The sequence below is a fragment of the Sus scrofa genome, chromosome 2 (assembly GCF_054392235.1).
Source record: "Sus scrofa isolate SSC_HxYL_T2T_F1_AM1 chromosome 2, Sscrofa_HxYL_maternal_Yorkshire_Landrace_v2.0, whole genome shotgun sequence".
NCBI classification, from domain to species: Eukaryota; Metazoa; Chordata; class Mammalia; order Artiodactyla; family Suidae; genus Sus; species Sus scrofa.
In genome coordinates, this window is record NC_139384.1 from 97400001 (window position 1) to 97419315 (window position 19315).

General features: G+C 36.3%; 1 protein-coding gene across 5 annotated transcripts in view; it reads right to left on the reverse strand.

The window, feature by feature from the left end:
• The window catches only part of AP3B1 (adaptor related protein complex 3 subunit beta 1), a 267807-nt gene that overhangs the window by 59200 nt on the left and 189292 nt on the right, over positions 1-19315 (reverse strand). For 2 of the 5 annotated variants that reach the window (XM_021076471.2, NM_001098585.1), the window contains 1 exon segment: positions 9822-9928. In XM_021076471.2, coding sequence (XP_020932130.2) covers positions 9822-9928 — 107 coding nt within the window. 5 annotated transcript variants of the gene reach the window in all.

Sequence of the window (19315 nt, forward strand, 5' to 3'; positions counted from 1 at the left end):
TACAGCTAAATTCATTTTCTTTCCCTTTGAAGAGAAACAAAATTTTTCTAAGTATCACAATATTTTCTATGTTTAGGTCAGGTTTCTCATGTTAAAAGATTTAATACTTAATGGAATAGAAAATCAATTTTCTATACCATGCCTTGTCCTATGCTCAGAAAAATGTGGGCAAGCTTTCTAAAGAGCAACAGAGGTAACAGAAGTTAACCTATGATTAAATAATAATATGTAATTAGACAATGTATAATAATCTAAGCTGTCTTAAAGCTTACAAATTATTATTATTATTATTTTTACTGCAAATATCACAATTTAAGCAAGCAACAAAATTTCAACACACCAGTTGACAGTAATACAAAGTTCAATCAATTTTGGTTATGGAAAAATAAAATTGCCAGAAAAGATTAAATCCTTTTTAAACAAATGGTATTTTAAAATCTATTTCCTATTGCAGTATATTTAATTATAATAAATAAAAGCTTAAAAACCACAATCTTAGTAAAGATGTCTCAAGTGAACTGCCTCAGTTCTGAAGAGGGAACCCACAGCCAGGGGAAGGAACTACATACCACAAAGTAGAAGGAAGAGAAAAAGAAAGGCCCAAGCTTTCTTTTACCATCACCTCTTTAATCCTTCCATTTCTTACAAATTTACACACCTACTTTCTTTGTCTTGGTGGTGACCTTTTTTTTTTTTTGGCCATAACAATTACTAGCTAATTAATAATTATAATTACTATCTGATATAGTGAATTTTTCACTGTGGAGAATATCAACAAAGCATTATGCGTCCTATCCACCAGTCAGGACTTAGACTGGCATACATTTGCTTCAGCCAAATAAAAATATTTCTGCAATAAAAAGTCTGCAACTAAAAATTAATAACAATCTGTTTTTAAAAAGTAACTCCTTTTAGTAACCTCAGAAAAGGGGAGATGATAATGATCTATTACTATGAGACCGATGAAGTAGTACAGAAAGAAAAAGCAGCAGCAGTAGTATGGCACACCTTAAAGTTTAATTTAAAAGTTAAAGCAACTCATACCCAGAAGAGAACTGAATAAAAGACTAAGATGGGACATGGCTGGGCAATGGAAGCACAAAATACTGTCAAACTTTAATTAAAAAATGTTTTCAATTTAAGCAGACCCAGGCCAGTGATTTTTCATTATTTTTATCACAGTTCCATGACTACTGACACTTTCATCAGAACAAATAAAGGATTTTTCCCAAATTTAAAATGACAAAATTATTTTTAATTTTAACTTATAATTTCTTCCTCCTCTAAAGGAAATTTGATCTTAGCTGGACTTGTCCCTTAGCCTGAGGCTTGAATCTTCAGTTTGGAAAGTGCAAAAAAAAATTTTTTTTAAACCACTATGAAAAAACAATCTTTGTCAAAGACATTATCATTTGTTTTGGGAATGGGATTACATATTCACAAAATGTCTAGCATCTGACTTAGTTAAAAACTCTCAAAGCAATTTGTCCTTGTAGACAAATTAGAAGAAAGCTGACACTCTGGCAATAGAAGATAAGCAGACTGGAAAACACAACAAAAATGCCCTAGCCTAGTATCAATTAAAAAAAAAAGAGAGAGAGAAAGACTACTTAAGATAAAAGTTCACTTGAGAAAAATGGAAATCAATTACAACTGTCCATCACTATGATGCACAATTGTCCTAATAATTCCAAATACTGTTTTAGTAAAGTTCAGACTGAGAAAATCAGATTCTGCTTCATGAATTATGGTTTATTAATCTTCATTAGTCATCAGTCTTTGTTAATAGCCAAAGCTATAAGCCTACTTGGCTAGTCATTTTCCTATATTCCTTAGATAAGAAGAGTCACAGAATCAATGATAAACCTAGTTTCAGATGCTGAATTTCATTTGCGTATGAAAAAAAGCCTTTTCTTTGCCTCACTCTGCTGGCACCAATTCAAGTACATTAAACATGGGTTTCCTTCTTCCCCTTCAGTCTGTAAATTCTGGAAGGGGTTGGGGACCTTAGTTAAGTGGTTTCTTGTTCATACTTACAACCTTAAGGCCATCTTTTTTGCTGGTCATAGAAAATTCCATGCTAGCTGCCCATAATAACATGCACAGACCTCAGTTTAATGCTGCTGTTTCTACTGTCTTTACTCTGACATTGTGAGGCTTTAATTCTTCATTAAGTGATAAAGTGATGCTCCACAGTGCCAATTCAAGGAAAGCAGAAGGTGAATAGCACAGACTCAAAATTATTCTTCTACCTCTTGTTGGAGGAAAAGCAGTAGTAGTTCTGATATCTAAATTCTAAACTGCGTTAAATGTCAAACGTAACCCTTGCTAGATTTTAAGCTACCATAGTAAAGGGGGAAATAGGCAAGACTATAAGTTTAGCAAATATAAAATAGTTATACATCAGACAAATAATGACAACTTGTATTATAGAAATTCTCCAAAGGGCAAACTATGTTACAAAGTGAAAGCACTTACTATACTGTAATTACATTCTTTTGAGGCTATTTTTCTTTCTTTGTTTTTGTTTTTGTTTCTACTCAACTGTAAACTCCCTGAGGGCAGGAACCTAACCCATCTTATATACCACTATATCTCTGGCAATTCCCCATATTCTGGCCAAGTATTCAAATACTTGTTTAATAAATAAAACACTTAATTGGCATAGGTGTAGTATGGAATGTGATCTCACCTTAAAGAGGTGACACCTTAATCTGATACCTTAAAGAGGTATTTGGACTTTGTTCTAGCTCTTGAAAGGTAATCTCTAAAACCTTGTAACTTCCAGGAATCGTCTTGATTACTCAAGGTGGGTCCCTATAACTTGGCTAATCAGGTAACTCAGGATGGGGCTGGCTACACCAGAAAGACCAACCATATGCTTAGAGGATTGGGGCTCTGGGCTGCCATAACAGCCTGACCTGGAGGGGAGGGCTAGAGAGTGAGTTCAACCTTGTGGCCATAATTCAGTCAATAGCGCCTATGTAATAAAGCCTCAATAAAAACTTGGGACATTTAAACTTGGTGAGCTGCCCTGGTTGGCAATACTCTGTGCATACTGCTAACCTTGATGCCCTTTGGATAACCCGGAAGCTTTGAGTTTGGAACCCAAACAGTATCTCCTCCATGTACCTCTTCCTTTGGTTGATTCTAATTTGTGTCCTATTGCTATAATAAAACAGTAATCCTAAGGATAGCGCTTTCCTTATTTCTGTGAGTTGACCTATTGAATTAATATACTTGAGAGTGGTTTTAGGAAACCCCTAAACTTGCAGTTGACCTTAGCAGTCTTAGACAGACTTAGCAGTATGGAGGACAGTGCTCTGATATCAAGTTTGGCTAACTGCAGGTAGCATATTGCATCAAACCAGGGCTTCTAATTTGCAGCTCTGGTTTCTCTTACATGGACTGTTCTATTCCTCACTATAGTACCACTGCAGGTTATAAGGATTGCTTTTCTTAATGTACTTTCTTGCAACTTCCTAAATTAAATTCCACTTAGGGATTGTGATCCATGGGGATCAAACTGGTTCTTTTGTGGCAGCTAGGTCCGTGCTTCCTTACTAATGTACTGCAAATGGCTTACAGGTATGCTGTGCTATTGCCTTTGCCAGTAACCTCAAGAAAGGCAGGTGGCACCTCTGGTGAACATAACGTCAGAGTTGGGTGCCTCCTATCTCCTGCAGCAGCTCTATTTACCCCAGAGCACACTATAAATGCTACTATTTTTCTATATGTACCAAGGCATGAAAAAGAAATAATAACTACAATTTACTCACAACAGCATGTCACCAACATACTTCTCCAGCATCAGACTTGGTTATTCCCACCTATATGTGCTATACTTTAGCCACATTAAACAACTATTTCTCTAACACTCCTCTAATACCAGAGGTGAACAATTTATTCTTATTTTGCATTTATTCTTATGAGCAAATTTCCTCCCTCCCCTTCTTTCCTCCTTCCCTCCAGATGCCTAGTATTCTGAGGAGTGATATTTCTGAGTTCCTGGGATCTGAGGTGACTCTTAGCCTCACAATATCTAATAAAAAAAAAAAATCACTAATAATTCACTAAAAATTCTGTTTGTTCATTCAACTACTACAGCAAGAACTAAAATGTTTATTTTCAGCCATCTCTTGGTCAATGGTTGACTGCTCTCATGGAAGATGGAAATAAATACTACATATATATATTATCTTTATCACAGTTTGAAAAAATGTCTTTCCTTACAATGATAATAATATTTATTAGAAATTATGTTTAAAAACCTCTGTGTTCTGAATATATGGTCCAAAGAGGAAAAAAAATTGTGAAATTTTTCATTTGAAAAATATTTAGTGTGAAAAAGGAACTGTTTTGGGGGTTTCACTGTAAATACTTTGGTAGTTTCAAAAAATAAAACCTACCCATAATATACCAAACATACACGGAAAATAAACTTAATAACTCACTGAAATAAATAAAAAGCATCTACAAAATAGAAGACATCATATAAGCTAAAAAATGTTTCGTCTATTTATTTTCTCAAACTTACTCAAATCATCCCAACACAACTAATTTCACTGCTTCAAAATTTCATAGATTCACAGAATTAGAGTTAAAAGGAAACGGAGAAATCTACCTTGCCATCATTTTGGAGTTTAGAAAACCAAATGACCTGCTCTAAAGACAGACCTTAGATGTCAACAAAGGGGGTCCTAGTCATTCGCACACATGCCTACTCCATCTATTTAAAAAATGACTGCTTAGAGTTCTTCCTCGTAAAGCACTGGATTAAGGTCACTCTAGCCGATCAGGTCGCTGCTGTGGCATGGGTTCCTCCCCTGGCCTGGGAACATTTGCATGCTGCAGATGTGATCCAAAAAAAAAAAAAAAAGAGACTGTTTTTTGACTTTTTGTTGTTGTTGTTGTTCTTTTTAGGACCACACCTGCGGCATATGGAAGTTCCCAGGTTAGGTGTCAAACTGGAGCTACAGCTGCTGGCCTATGCCACAGCCACATGGCAACGGTGGATTGAACCCACATCCTCACGGATAATAGTCTGGTTCCTAACCTGCTGAGCCACAGAGGGAATTCCAAAAAAGGCTGTTTTTTTGGATAAGAGATAGAGCACACCTTGACTAGAGAAACTCTGGAAAATACTTAAAAATATAAAGAAAAATCTAACACTCTGTTAACATTATAATACATTTTCTTCTATTCTTTCATTTTCCTTATATGTTAAAAATACAGCACGAGTGTACAATTTTATAAACTTGAGATAATATACATAATACTTTGTATTGTTTCATCACTTTATATCATACCCCATCTTTCACCTCATTCAAGTATTTAATAAAAACATATTAAAGATCATACAACACTCTTTAATTTGACTCTGCTATACTTGATGTAACCATCATTCTCCTATCACTAGACATTGCGGTTGTAAACAACCCTGCACATACATCTTTGTATTTCTAATTATTTCTTTGGAAGAAAAATCTTGACATGAGATTCCTTGGTCAAAGTGTATGTATATTTTGACGACTCTATTTACAGATGGCCAAAGTGTAGTCCAGAATGATGTCCTAATTTTTCTGTCATCAGAGGAGTAGTTTATAATGTCTGTTTTCAATGCATCTCTCACCAACTATGGAGATCATTTTTTTATAATTTATGCCAATGTCACAGACAAAATAGTGGTTTAAACTTGCATTTATTCATTACTACTATTGAACATTTTTTATGTACCTATTATCCATATTTCCTCTTTCATGAATGTTTATATTTTATCCACTGAAAAAAGTCTTATTGAAGTACAATATACATAGAGAAAAATAAACATATCTTAAGTGAGAAGCTCAAAGTTTTTTTAACAAAGTGAATATATATCTATGTACCAGAATCTAGATCAAAATATAGAAAATTATTAGCATTCCAGAAGCTTCTCTGTGCTCCTTTTCAATCACTAATTCTCCTAAAGTGATCACTATGCTGACATCTACTACTATAAGTTAATTTTGCCTGTTTTATATTTCTGCTCATTTTTACACAATTGTTTTTAAAAGTTAATTAGTATTTATGTTAAAACACTTAAACATTACAGAAAAGCACAAAAAAAGAAAGTGACCAATCATTCAAAAATCCTATCACCAAAAATAACTACTGTTAACCACAGTTAATCTCTCTGTAAGCATTGGTGAATAGACAGATACACAGAGAAACAGACAAATTATCCTATAGGGTGGCACTATAATCTTACTCTAGTTGAACTGAAGAAAAAGAAACTAAAATAAATCTAAAAAACCAAACCTCTAAAACTTCAGCTAACTGTTCTTCTGAGAATATACAAACCATTACGATGTTTGAGTCTCATTAAAAAAAAAAAAGTTATTTCAATTTTGCATATTACTGATTGATTTCATACTATGAAAAAATGAAGTAAGTAATATGCATCCTTTCCTCTCCTCACCTATACTAATAGTTTTGTTTTCTTACAGCCTTTATAGAGAAAAATAACACAATTTTCTTGGGTCATACTTTCCTTCCTTTACAAAGTTGTAATAACAACATAATAAAAATAGTATCAGGAGATACTTAGCATTTAATATGTATCAGGTATCTTATAAACATTTCATACATGTTGGCTCATTTAACACTAACAACAATCCAATGAGATGGGCAGCATTATTATTTTTATTACACAGATGAAAAAAATCCAAGGCATCAAGAGTTAAAGGGATCCACTCAAGGTGGATTTTGTAAAGTGGCAAAGCTCTGATTTGAACATAGCCTGTCTGGCTCAAAAGTCTGTATTTTTAACTGTTAGGCTAAAGTCCTTCAAATGTTTGCAGTTGGGGGATGGGACAGTAGAGGAGGCTACTAGCTTCAATGGGGAAAGGCCAGGAATGCCAGATACCTTGCAACCAACAGGCTGGATCTATCTAATAAAGACTGTATCATGTTCCTCACAACTTTCAAATGTCTTGTTGGACATTCATGAGAGGAAAACGTGTTTAAAATTACTTGATCCTAGAACACTTTATACATCAGTTCAAAGCAGGTTTAGTTGTGGGGGTGGGTGGTGGCAAGGTTTTAATGTACTTAGTTTTCCAGGAGTAACTACCAGAAAAACTGCTCCATGTTCTGGAAAATTATGCTACATCACAACCCAAAATATTTGAGTTGCTAATATAATACACCTCTACCAGTATGTCTTTATAGCTGTGACATTCAGGGTGGTTTTACATGAGTGCCAGCGTCACTTAACTACTTCATTATACTTCCAGTGTAGTCATGGTCAAGCATTTGTATATCCGTGTACTATTTATTATAAGTTAATTTTATTTCTTCTTTCTATTGAATTAGGGCAACATGTTGATTTTTAAAGTATGGATGTACTCTTATCTATGAATTTCATTTCAGGATCCAAAAGTCCTCTGTATTTGCTGAAGTCCCATACCATTAGAGGGTCTTAATTTTTGAGCATTTTTATTTCCTCTGGTATCTTTAATCTTTTTTTTTTTTTTTTAATATGTACACATAATGAGAAAACTTAGAATTTGGTCGATTTGTCTTTTTAAAGTGCTGTTTTAAGGGCTGGAGGTGAGATTAGGAGCCATATCATTCTGCACCAGAATACTCGATTCATTTCTACAGGTTCTACTTTTCAAAGTTCTAATATCTTCCTGATTTGATGGTAGCTGGTGAATTTCTGGCTGCCATTCTTATTACTAGTACTTGTTCGATCATTTTGTTAGCTTTTGGGGATGAATGTTATCATCCTGCTTCACTTGGCAATCCTTTTTTTTTTTTTTTTTTGCATATTCTTTGGATAGAGTGCTTTTCTTTTCCTTTGAAGAGACCATCCCCAAAAATATTTTCTTTAGTATAAGAGTGAGTTCTTCAATTACTTTGTGATGAATGAAAATTTACTATAAGCTTTACTAATCTCAACTGCATTCTTCTTATAGCTAGCAAAGTATAAGAGTCTATTCAGGGTCCATTATCACATATCATATCACTTCTGAAAATATTAGTTAATATTTATTGAGTGATGACAATGTGCCAAGCGCTGTTCTGAGAGATTCACATTTATTACCTCATTAATCTTGTAAGAATCCTGGGAGGTATATCTTCATAGGAAACTGAGGTGCAGAAAAGGTACTTACCATTTTGCCCAAGGTCGCACAGCTAGTAAGAGGCAAGGCAGGGATTTGCACTCTGGTCATTTGATATCAAAACCCAAGTTACTCATCTACTACCTTATTGACTCCCAAGACTTTAGGGGCCTCCTTTCCTGTCAAGGACTAACTGCGCTTTACTATAGGTTTTTTCCTTTTTTTTTTGTATTTTTAGGGCCCCACCTGTGGCATATGGAGATTTCCAGGCTAGAGGTCAAATTGAAGCTGTAGCTGCCAGCCGGCCTACAACACATCCACAGCATTGCCAGATCTGAGCCGAATCTGTGACCTATACCACAGCTCATGGCAATGACAGATCCTTAACCCACTGAGTGAGACCAGGGATTGAACCTGTGTCCTCATGGATGCTAGTCAGATTTGTTTCCGCTGAGCCACAACAGGAACTCCATTATAGATTTTTTTGATTTCCACTTTCACTTTACAGTCTACCACCAAGGCTCAATAAATATTTATTCCCTAAATAAATGACTTAATTGCCCCCCCCATTTCTTTTAAGGTGACTTTTTTTTTTCCTTATAGCAACAAGAAGAACAAACTACAATCCATTTTTACTCATTTCTGAGTGGTCAAGAGATAATCACATTCCACAGTTGAAAAACAACGTTATAACCTGGAGAGTTTTCACCTATACTTTCAAACTGAGCTGACTGAAGCTGAACAGAAATACACGTAGCTCTTCTGAGTGTTCTGCTGCTGGCCCTGCTATCACACTTGCTTTGAAGGGGGAACTGTTGTAGCTCTGTATAAGAATGAGGTACTATTCTTTCCCACCTCTGGCAGAGGCAGCTCTACGCTCCATGGCAGCTCAAGTCACCAATCACATACCTTGAAGTGTCCTGCCACCTGGGAACCACTGATACACCAGATCTATTCAAGCTACCTGTGAGCCCATCAGAACTTCCTGTTCTATCTCTTACTTTGTCAGATTTCTGACAACAAATTAACAGGAGGTCAAGCATATCAACAGATTATAGGCAGCATGCTTGATTCAGAGTGAAAGGTTAGTGGATATAACAGGCTAACCTAGAAAAAGTTATTGCAGTTTCAGATACTATTAAAGGCTGATGGTTTTGGCATTATTTTGAGATGGGCAGGTCTCCTGCCTCACTGTGAGTAAAACCCCATAAATAACATGATCGAATTTTTTTTAGAGACACCGTGGCATGTACATCAACGTATGCGGATAATTTGAAGAGAAATACAATCTTGAGCTTTTAAATGGAAACAGGTATTTTTAGTAGCCTATGGCAAAGAACAGTGTGGTAGGAACAGAATGATTATGGGAATGATAGTCTGTTAATGTACACAACAATTCTTTACAGCAAAATCCATGCATATAAACTAGTTCAATGTGGCAAAGAATCCTGTATGAAACAGACAGATAACAGTACCAGAGAAAAATGCACACATGATAAGTAAATGTGGATAACAAGGTGAAGTAGAGTGAGATGATAATGGTCTGGGTAGAGCAAACTTTAAAAATACTTACAGAATTAAAACGTCAGATAGGAACTGAACTTGGAGGAAGAACTGTTCAAGACTAAGAATCTACTTCAAACATTTCTATTTCAATAAAAAAGATACAATGGCATCATTTGAAAACTGAGCTGATATATTTTGAAAATTACTCACACTGATGACCGATGAAGAAGCTGACAAGTTTAAACCTTCAAGATCAGCTATCAAGCTTGGGGAGAGAGCTGGTACGGGAAGTGCAACGGGAGTGGACACTGGGTTAACTGCAAGAAAAGGCTCAAGTTAGCCGATGTGCATGGAAATTTCATATTACTAAAAGCAACATTTTAATTTTCCTAGTAAATCTAATTAAATTACCTTGATTAATAAATCTATGACAATTCTATTTAACATCTTGATTTAGTCAAGTTATTATCAAGTCATGGTAGTTATTAGTCTTAGCTTTCAAAATATAATGGCAAATACTATAACAAAATAAGAATATAGATATCTTGAGTAATAGTTTTTGAAAATTTTTATCACCTAACATTATCATTAACATTAATCACCCAGTAACTTCACTAAAGGGAAAAGGTAAAGAAACATTTTTTCAGACTAATATAAAAAACTAACAATGGCTTACTCGAGAGTTCTCCAGTTGAATTATGTCTTAAAAGGGTGTTTATTAAATCTTCGCTCTATTTTATTCTCCATTGTATTAATTACGGGGCCTAGACTACCTAATTCTCTTCTAATTATGCTGTCAGCAAAGGCTATGTGCTATATAGAAATGTTTGATTTTTAAAAAATTTGAAAATCTTGTATAAATGCAAATCTGAATGTCACTCCCTTACTTAAGACTCTTCAAAGGTTCACAACTGCCTACAAGATAAAAGTCCAATTCCTTAATTAAATGGGCAAGGTCTTATATGATCTAGCTCAGCACTGTCCAAGAGAACTTTCTGTGATTGAGAATGTTTTATAGCTGTAATATCCAACATGATGGCCACTAGCGCATGTACCTAACGCGATCTTAAACTGTGGCCAGCATGACCAAAGAACTGCATTTTAAATTTTAAATAATATAAATTTAAATAGCCATGTGTGACCAGTGGCCGCCATACTGGGCAGGTCTAGTTTATCTCCAATTTCAGCAGCCATTCTTATTGCTCTAGGTCTACCAAATAATAGTTCCCAAGATTGTCTCGTGTCTTTGAACCTTATATATTCTATTCCCTTTGCCTAGAAGGTACTTCTCTGCTTTTGTCACCTTGCCACCTCTACCCATTAAGATGGCACATAGAGGGAAAGCACAACCTGACATAACCTAAACAGCTCACATGTGTTGCCTCTATCCACAGATACACTGGGACACACTTCTACAACCACATTTCCCTTGTAATATAAATTTGCGTCTTTACATGTTTTTATTTCTACTGGTCTGTGTGAGCAGACAATGAGATATTAATTTTTGTTGCTTAGTAACTGTTCAACTGTTTGTTGAATGAAACATAAAATGTGGAAAAAGTATTAGCTTCCAACAAATTCTTACTCCAAAACAACACTATAAAGGAAGTAACATTTACTTCTTCTTTTTTTTTTTTTTTTTTGCTTTTTAGGGCCACACCTGGGGCATATAGAAGTTACCAGGTTAGGGGTTGAACTGGCGAATTCCAGCTGTAGCTGCTGGCTTATGCCACATCCATAGCAATGCAGGATCTAAGCCACATCCGCAACCTATACCACAGCTCATCACAATGCTGGATCCTAAACCCACTGAGTGAGGCCAGGGATTAAACCCACATCCTCATGGATACTAGTCGGGTTCGTAACCTGCTGAGCCACAAGGGGAACTCCACATTTATGGTCAATTGACATCACTTTTCAAAGTATCATTTTCTCATTTTAGCCTCACAATATCTTTTAAGTTAGGCAGAACAAGTATTAATTCATAAAGTTAGCATTAAATATTGAATAAGAAAATGAAGTTCAAGATATAGTCCCCAACTTCAAGTTAACTGAGAAAAAAGATACATACACCTGAAGAAAAAAAAAAAGTAATAACACAGTTCTTAGTGATACTGCCAAAAGGGGGAATTTTCAAAGGAAATCTTAAAATCTTAACATACACAATAGAAAAAAGACAGTGGAGACCTGGAGGAGGGAATGAACTCCTCAGTTGCTCCCTTGCACCCTTTCAGTGCACCCTTTTTGGGTAACATTGCTACAAACCCTATTTCCTTAGGCCTATGTCGAAAACCACAATATAGTCAGCAAGTATTGTAAGGAGTTGGGAAAGAAAGGATCTGTGGGGACAGAGTGGTAAGAGAAGGCCTGGTGAACAGGAGGGAATGAAGCCTGGTTTTAAAGTAAGCGTAGGATTTGCCTAAGAGGAAAGAAGGAAAATGGTTAGTTACTGCATGAGATCATGTAAACAAAAGGCTGAGAAGAGGGAAATTGTAAGGCTAAAGGGGTTGGATCTATCCTACACACCAAGGAGAACTGTGAAAAATCTACCAGACAGAGGAACAACAGGACACGTGGTACTGCAGGCTGATTAGTCAGACGTAGTGTAGAGAAAGACTGAAGAATTGGAAAGAGCACTTGGGTTGGCAGTGAGGAAGGATTTACCACTAGTTTAAGCATGATGAACAAGGACTGAAGTAAGATAATGGCAACAAGAAAGCAGAAAGGGCATTTATGTATTTACTTTTTGCTTTTTAGGGCGAGCACTCGCAGCATATGGAGGTTCCCAGGCTAGAGGTCTAATTGGAACTACAGCTGCTAGCCTACACCACACCACAGCAACGCCAGGTCGAGCCACGTCTTCGACCTACACCACAGCTCACAGCAACGCTGGATCCTTAACCCACTGAGCAAGGCCAGGGATTGAACCCTCAACCTCATGGTTCCTAGTCAGATTTGTTTCTGCTGCGCCAGGAAGGAAACTCCAAAAAGGGAATTTATATTAAAGACATTATAAGCTGAGGCACCGGGAGACTAAGACTTGCCAAGATCATAAAACAAGCAAATGGTAGAACCAGTCTAGGACTAGAAATTGATTTTTCTGATTTGAATCAAAATATTTTGCCTTTCCATGCAACATGTAACTTTTCTGGTGGGTTCTAAATGCATGTATGTTCATTCATTCATCTAGCCATCCATCCAAAATATGAGATGCCCATGTAAGGAATAAAAATGGAGTAGGAAACAGCCTCTTATATAAACTACAGCTTGAGGAGTTCCTGTTGTAACACAGCGGAAAGGAATCTGACTAGGAACCATGAGGTTGCGGGTTCGATCCCTGGCCTTGCTCAGTGGGTTAAGGATCTGGCATTGCTGTGACTGTGGCGTAGGCCAGTGGCTACAGTTCCAATTAGACCCCTAGCCTGGGAAACTCCACGTACCGCATATGTGGCCCTCAAAAGACAAAAGGACAAAAAAACAAACAAAAACTACAGCTTGGGTAAAGAAATAAAGAAGAAAAAGATGAGAGAAGAAAAATTCACAGCACTCTTTAAGACAATGGTAAACTTTCAGGATCTAGAAGACAGAGGTTCTGGCACTAAAGAAATGATTACACATCTGTTTACAGGTCTGGCAAAATGAAAGCTGGCACTCAAAGTTTATCCTAAATTGGATTCTGCAGCCAACTGACTATGGTGAAGTATTTATTTAATGTGTTAGAAAAAAATGACTCTATGTAGTTAAAAAGAATAGCATGGCATACAAATGAAAAGGAGACACCATTTGCACTTATCAGATTAGGAAAGGCAATTTTTAAACATAAAATCCAGCACTGGTAAAGGTAAAAGGAATCTGGTACTCTCATATTACTACTGTGTTTTACGCTAGTACCAACTTTGTGGAAGGCAATTTTAGACAAGAGAATTCTTCAAAGCCTTTGTTCCAGCAATTCTACTCCTCCGAGTTTATCTTAAGGATACATACAGCCATGGAGATAATGCAATAGTATAGTTATGAAGGTACGTTAGTACTTCATTGATTATGATAGCAAAAACAGGAAACCAGTTTAATTTTGAACAATAGTAAACCTGTTAAATAGAATTTATTACAACAATATAAACGGCTATCCATGCAGTCATCAAAAATGAAGCTCTTAAAAAATATTTATGAAGACAAGGAATGCTTATGATAAAAAGAGAAAGAAGCAAATGGAAAACAGCATCTCAGTATGATCCAATTTGGAGAGAAAGGGATTTGCCTATGAAAACAATATGAACTGATTTGTCAGAATGTTAACCTGTTTTTTTCTTTTCAAAACTTTCTACAAAACTCTTTTTTTCAAAAGCCATGCCCATGGCATGCGGAAGTTCCCAGGCCAGGGATGGAAACCATGCTACAGAAGTGACTGAAGCCCTGCAGTGACAAAGCCAAATTCTTAACTGCTAGGCCATCAGGAACTCCAAGACACTTTTTTCTTTTCTAAAGTGTATTTAATAAAGTCATTATACAGTTATTCTTCTGAACAAAATTACACTTTAAATTTCAGTAAAAATTTTAATATGTAATAGTTTAGTATGAAGCTAGTTAACTTTTTAAATGTAATTTGCTGCTGCTGTGTCATCATTATCATCTCCATCATAGCTAATCCTTATAATATTTATCATGTGTCAAGCACAGTTTAAGTGGTCTTACATTCATCAATTCATTTAAGCCTCTTAACACTCCTACAATGTTCGGGAGTTCCTTTCATGGCTCACGGTTAATGAACCCAACTAGGATCCATGAGGATATGGGTTTGATCCCTGGCCTCGCTCAGTGTGTTGGGGAACCAGTGTTGTCATGAGCTGTGGTGTAGGGGCTTGGTTCCCATGTGTCTGTGGCTGTGGTATAGGCCGGCAGCTGTACCTCCAATCTGACCCCTAGCCTGGGAACCTCCTTATGTCGATAGGTCCTAAAAAGCAAAACCAAAAACCAAAAACCAAAAACCAAAAACCAAAACAACTCCTAAAAAGTATTACTGTTACCCAAATTTTATAGATAAAGCACCTAAAGCACAGAGGGATAAAGTGTCTTGTCCAAGGTTACACAGCTAGTATATAACAGAACTGGGATGCAAACTCAGTCTAGCTCCATGGTACTCTATGCTCCTCTACTGCCTCTACTACAATTTATTTAACAATATCAAATCACAGATCATAAGGCTTACCTGAAGCATGATTACTGTCAGCTGATAAAAATTTTTAAAAGATTTCAGAGTTAGTTACACTAATAGTGCAATTACATAGGTTTACATTTCCTATAAAAGATATCAGAATATGATTGTTGCTTTATGACCAGCCTATTGAGAGCAACTACTTGGCATGAGGTACTGAAAGCTATTTTAATTTCCAGAAATGTAAAATATGTCTGGAAAAAAGAAAGTGTATTTCCACTACTAAGCCTAACCTATTGTTAGACCATATATTCTCCTAGCATAAACATTTGCTAATGTATTATGCCCCCCATGAAATTATACCCTACTTCATACTCTAAAGGAACTGTAAAAATTTTCAGCCATTCTTTTTTCATTTTACAAAGGAATAAAATGACACAAAGAAATTAACTCACTTTAATTAAAGGTCGTACCAAGACTAACGTCTGGGCTTCTCATAACATCCCCTCAAGAGATGCAATGAGTTACTTATCAAGTTACATCAAGTTAATTATCAACTTAAGTTATATCAAGTTACTTATTCAAATTCAAACTTGATACAAAAACTTGATATTCAAATTCAACTTGATACTCAAATTCAAACTTGATTCATATCAAACTTGCTATTGATGGACTGATTCATATCAAACTTGATAATCAAATTCAAACAATATTCAAATTCAAACTTGATATTCAAAACTTGATGTAACAAGTTGTATCAAGTTCCTTATTTAAAAATCACAGAGCTATTTTGTCGTAGAGCCAGTGTATCTCTAGGGTTTCTAACTACACTGCTTCCTTAGAGAGAGACAGTGATAATTTCTAAGTAGCAGGAAGCTCTTTCCTCTTCCAGGTATTTTTTCTCCACACTCTCTTCTCTTGCTCCAACTGCCTGACTAATCCTTATAATCAGCTCAGCCATTTTGTCCTGATCCTTCTAGGTGGGTTAGGACATCACTACCTAACAGCATTCCGTGCGTAACTCTGTCATTTCGTTTACAGTGTGGTGATCTAATTGCTGCCTTACCTGTTTTTCCCACTACACTTGGAGAGTTCTGTGGGTAGGGACAGATAATGTTATGTCCATTTAAAATCTGTAGAACATAGCAGATTACCTAGATCATAGCAAGTTTTCAACACATGTTTTCTGAATGAAGAGGTAGATAAATTCAGGAGTTGCAGGTTTCCTGGTTCGTAGTGTGTACTGAACAAATAACCTCTGTGCATTATGGTAAGGAGCATGGCTGCCCCTCCTTCAAATTAATCTAGTTCTCCCAGCAGAGAACTCAGGCTGCCGGAGACTGTTCAGTTTTTGATCATACTGCTTGCCATGGACAATGAGGACCTAGTGTAAGCTAATAAGCAACGTTATAACAAAGTCAGTCTCAGCAATGTTTTTCTCCTACAACACCCCACTTATCATGTTCTATTCATCTGTTTTAGCATCTAGCAAACTACCTTGCATTCATCAGACAATCCACAAACATTTGCTAAACTGGCCAAAAAAAAGTGAGAAAGTTCCAAGCGTCATTTCTGACAAATATATTATAAGATATTTTTAAATAAACAGTTCTTGGGTATTAAAAACAAACAGCAATATATTTTGAGTTAAAATAAATATAAGTTAGGATGAACTTTCCCTTAAAATAGAAAAAAACTACAATTAAATTCTCGAAACTTAATATTTAAGAAAACTGTTATTTCTATACATTAAAAAAAGCTTTGAAAAGAATCAAATAATAAAAATTGTATCATTTTACAGGTTTCTCTTTTTTCCTTGGCTGCCAGGAAATCCAGAGTTAATAGGAGAAAATGAATTAGTGCACGCTTATACCCTGCAACATTTACTCTTAATTCCTTTTGTGCTTGACCCTTGTTCTTTTACAACTTAGAGCTTAATTTTTTTTTTTTTGGCCATGCCTGTGGCATATGGAAGTTCCCCAGCAGGAAATGAACCGATGCCACAGCAGCAATCCGAGCCACAGTAGTGACAATGCCGGATCCTTAACCTGCTAAGCTACCAGGGAACTCCCTAAAACTTAAAACTTTAACTTCACATATAAATGTAAAATATTCATTGTCATGGAAATATATAAAATATAAAAATAAAAGTATTTTTCTCTCCTCTGTTCCTAGTTCAGCCTTAAATTCCAAAGGGGCTGAAGCTATCACTGTTGTGTTTCTTCTGTAGCTTTTCGAAAATATATGATGTACAATTATGTTTGTGTTGTGTAAAGAATATAGTTCCTCTTTAATCCTTTTTTTTTTTTTTTTTTGTCTTTTTTAGGGCTGCATCCGAGTCGTATGGAAGTTCCCAGGCTACGGGTCAAATCGGAGCTACAGTTGCCAGCCTACACCACAGCCACAGCAAGGCGGGATCTGAGCTGCATCTGCGACCCACACCACAGCTCACAGCAATGCTGGATCCTTAACTCACTGAGCAAGGCCAGGGATCGAACCTGTGCCCTCATGGATACTAGTAGGGCCATGACGGGACTTCAAACTCCTTTTCTATATAAGTGGAATCATATTCTACATGTGTCTTTTTAAATAACTTAAGATGTTTCATATATATAATAATATAATTAGAACATAAAGATTTGCCTCATTTTTTTTTTTTTTTTGTCTTTTTGCCATTTCTTGGGCCGCTCCCGCGGCATGCGGAGGTTCCCAGGCTAGGGGTCGAACCGGAGCCGTCGCTGCCAGCCTACGCCAGAGCCACAGCAACGTAGGATCCGAGCCGCGTCTGCAACCTACACCACAGCTCACGGCAACGCCGGATCGTCAACCCATTGAGCAAGGCCAGGGACCGAACCCGCAACCTCATGGTTCCTAGTCGGATTCGTTAACCACTGGGCCACAATGGGAACTCCTCGCCTCATTTTTGTTAACAGTTGTATTACAATACTGGTAGGCATTTTGTTTATTTTCTGGATTTAGCTGTAATAAATCATGCTGCACTGAAATTTTTATGTACACCTTTGCACATTTCATTAATTTAATAAATATTTACTGGGTACCCCCTATTTGCCCGGTATTGTCTAGTTTCTAGGAATAGCAGTAAGCAAGACAGACAATAAGAAGTAACAAAAATAAGACAATTTCAGATAGTGAAGATGTCATGAAGACAATCAAGAGTGATTAGTGAAGGCGTGTAAAAGAACCTGATTTCTGAGTTGAGATCTGAAAGCTAAGAAGCAACTTGGCACCAGAAGATCTGGAAGACGTGTTCTTATCAGGGGAAATGGCAGAACAAAGGCCCTTGGGAGGAATGAGCCTGGCGTATTTCAGAAATCCAAATGAACAGTACAGATGAGAGGTAGGCAAGAGTCAGATCACCTAAGGTCTTAGAAATCTAGGACTATGGCCTGTAAGTGCAAAATTAAGTCATTAAAGTGTCTAAAACAAAGGTGAAATGAGATCTGATTTTGCTAGTTTATCTGTAAGATAAATTCCTAGAAAAGAGCTGCTAGAGGTCAAAAGGTGTGTGGAATTCAAGTTTTGAGAGATATTGTTTAAATGACCTTAAAAAGCTGTACTTATTTATATGTCTGTGAAAAACATATGCAGGGTGCCTGTTTTTCCAAACCTCAACAATACTGGATTTAAAAATCTTAGCCAAGAGGTGAAAAATGATGTAAACTTTAAAATCTTTGCCCAGCAGGTGAAATTTTTTTTTTTTTAATTTGGCTCCAATTTTAATTTCTCTGTTCAGTACTTCTCTGTATTAAATATTTTAATTTCTCTATAGTAAGACTATGCCATGACAACTGGAGATATGTCAGGCAAACAATATAAAAAGAGCAGAATTTTATTTATGACAGAGTAAGATAACCTAAAAATGTAACTCAGTCCTAGCAAGGAAAAACTATATTGCAAAATGACGGTAGTTTAATATTCAGAAATCTCACTTGTTGTTACTCCTCCTCTAGTGCAAAAATCTACCTACCAACAAATTTAATTCTACTATTTCTTTCTCACAATGCAGGAGAATTTAAAGGCAGATGAATATACATCTTTGCCCACGAGGTGAACAGAGTTGTAGGATTCTAAGGTTTTAGAAGTAGATTTGCTAGGACAGGGTTTTTTTTTTGTTTTTGGTTTTTTTTTGCAGTTAAGATACTGATAGGTATAAATCACACTGTTGTCTAAAAGACATGTACTCATTTCTGTTCCCCCCACAAGTGTGGTAAGTGGAAGGTGGTGGAGTCCTTTCCATTTCAAATTATTTTCCAAATCCCCTGCTTCCTTAAGTTACACGTCTAGATCCTCATAATGAATGTTTTACAATGGAAGTTATGAGATACGGGTAATTGTTCCTTAAAGCAAGTATAAATTACTATAGTAAAAGATGTTAAAATGAGAGGTTCCCGTGGTGGCTCACTGGTAAAAAAAACCCAATTAGTATCTATGAGCATGCAGGTTCGATCCCTGGCCTTGCTCAGTGGGTTAAAGGACTCGGCATTGACGTGAGCTGTGGTGTAGGTCGCAGACGAGGCTTGGATCCCCAGTT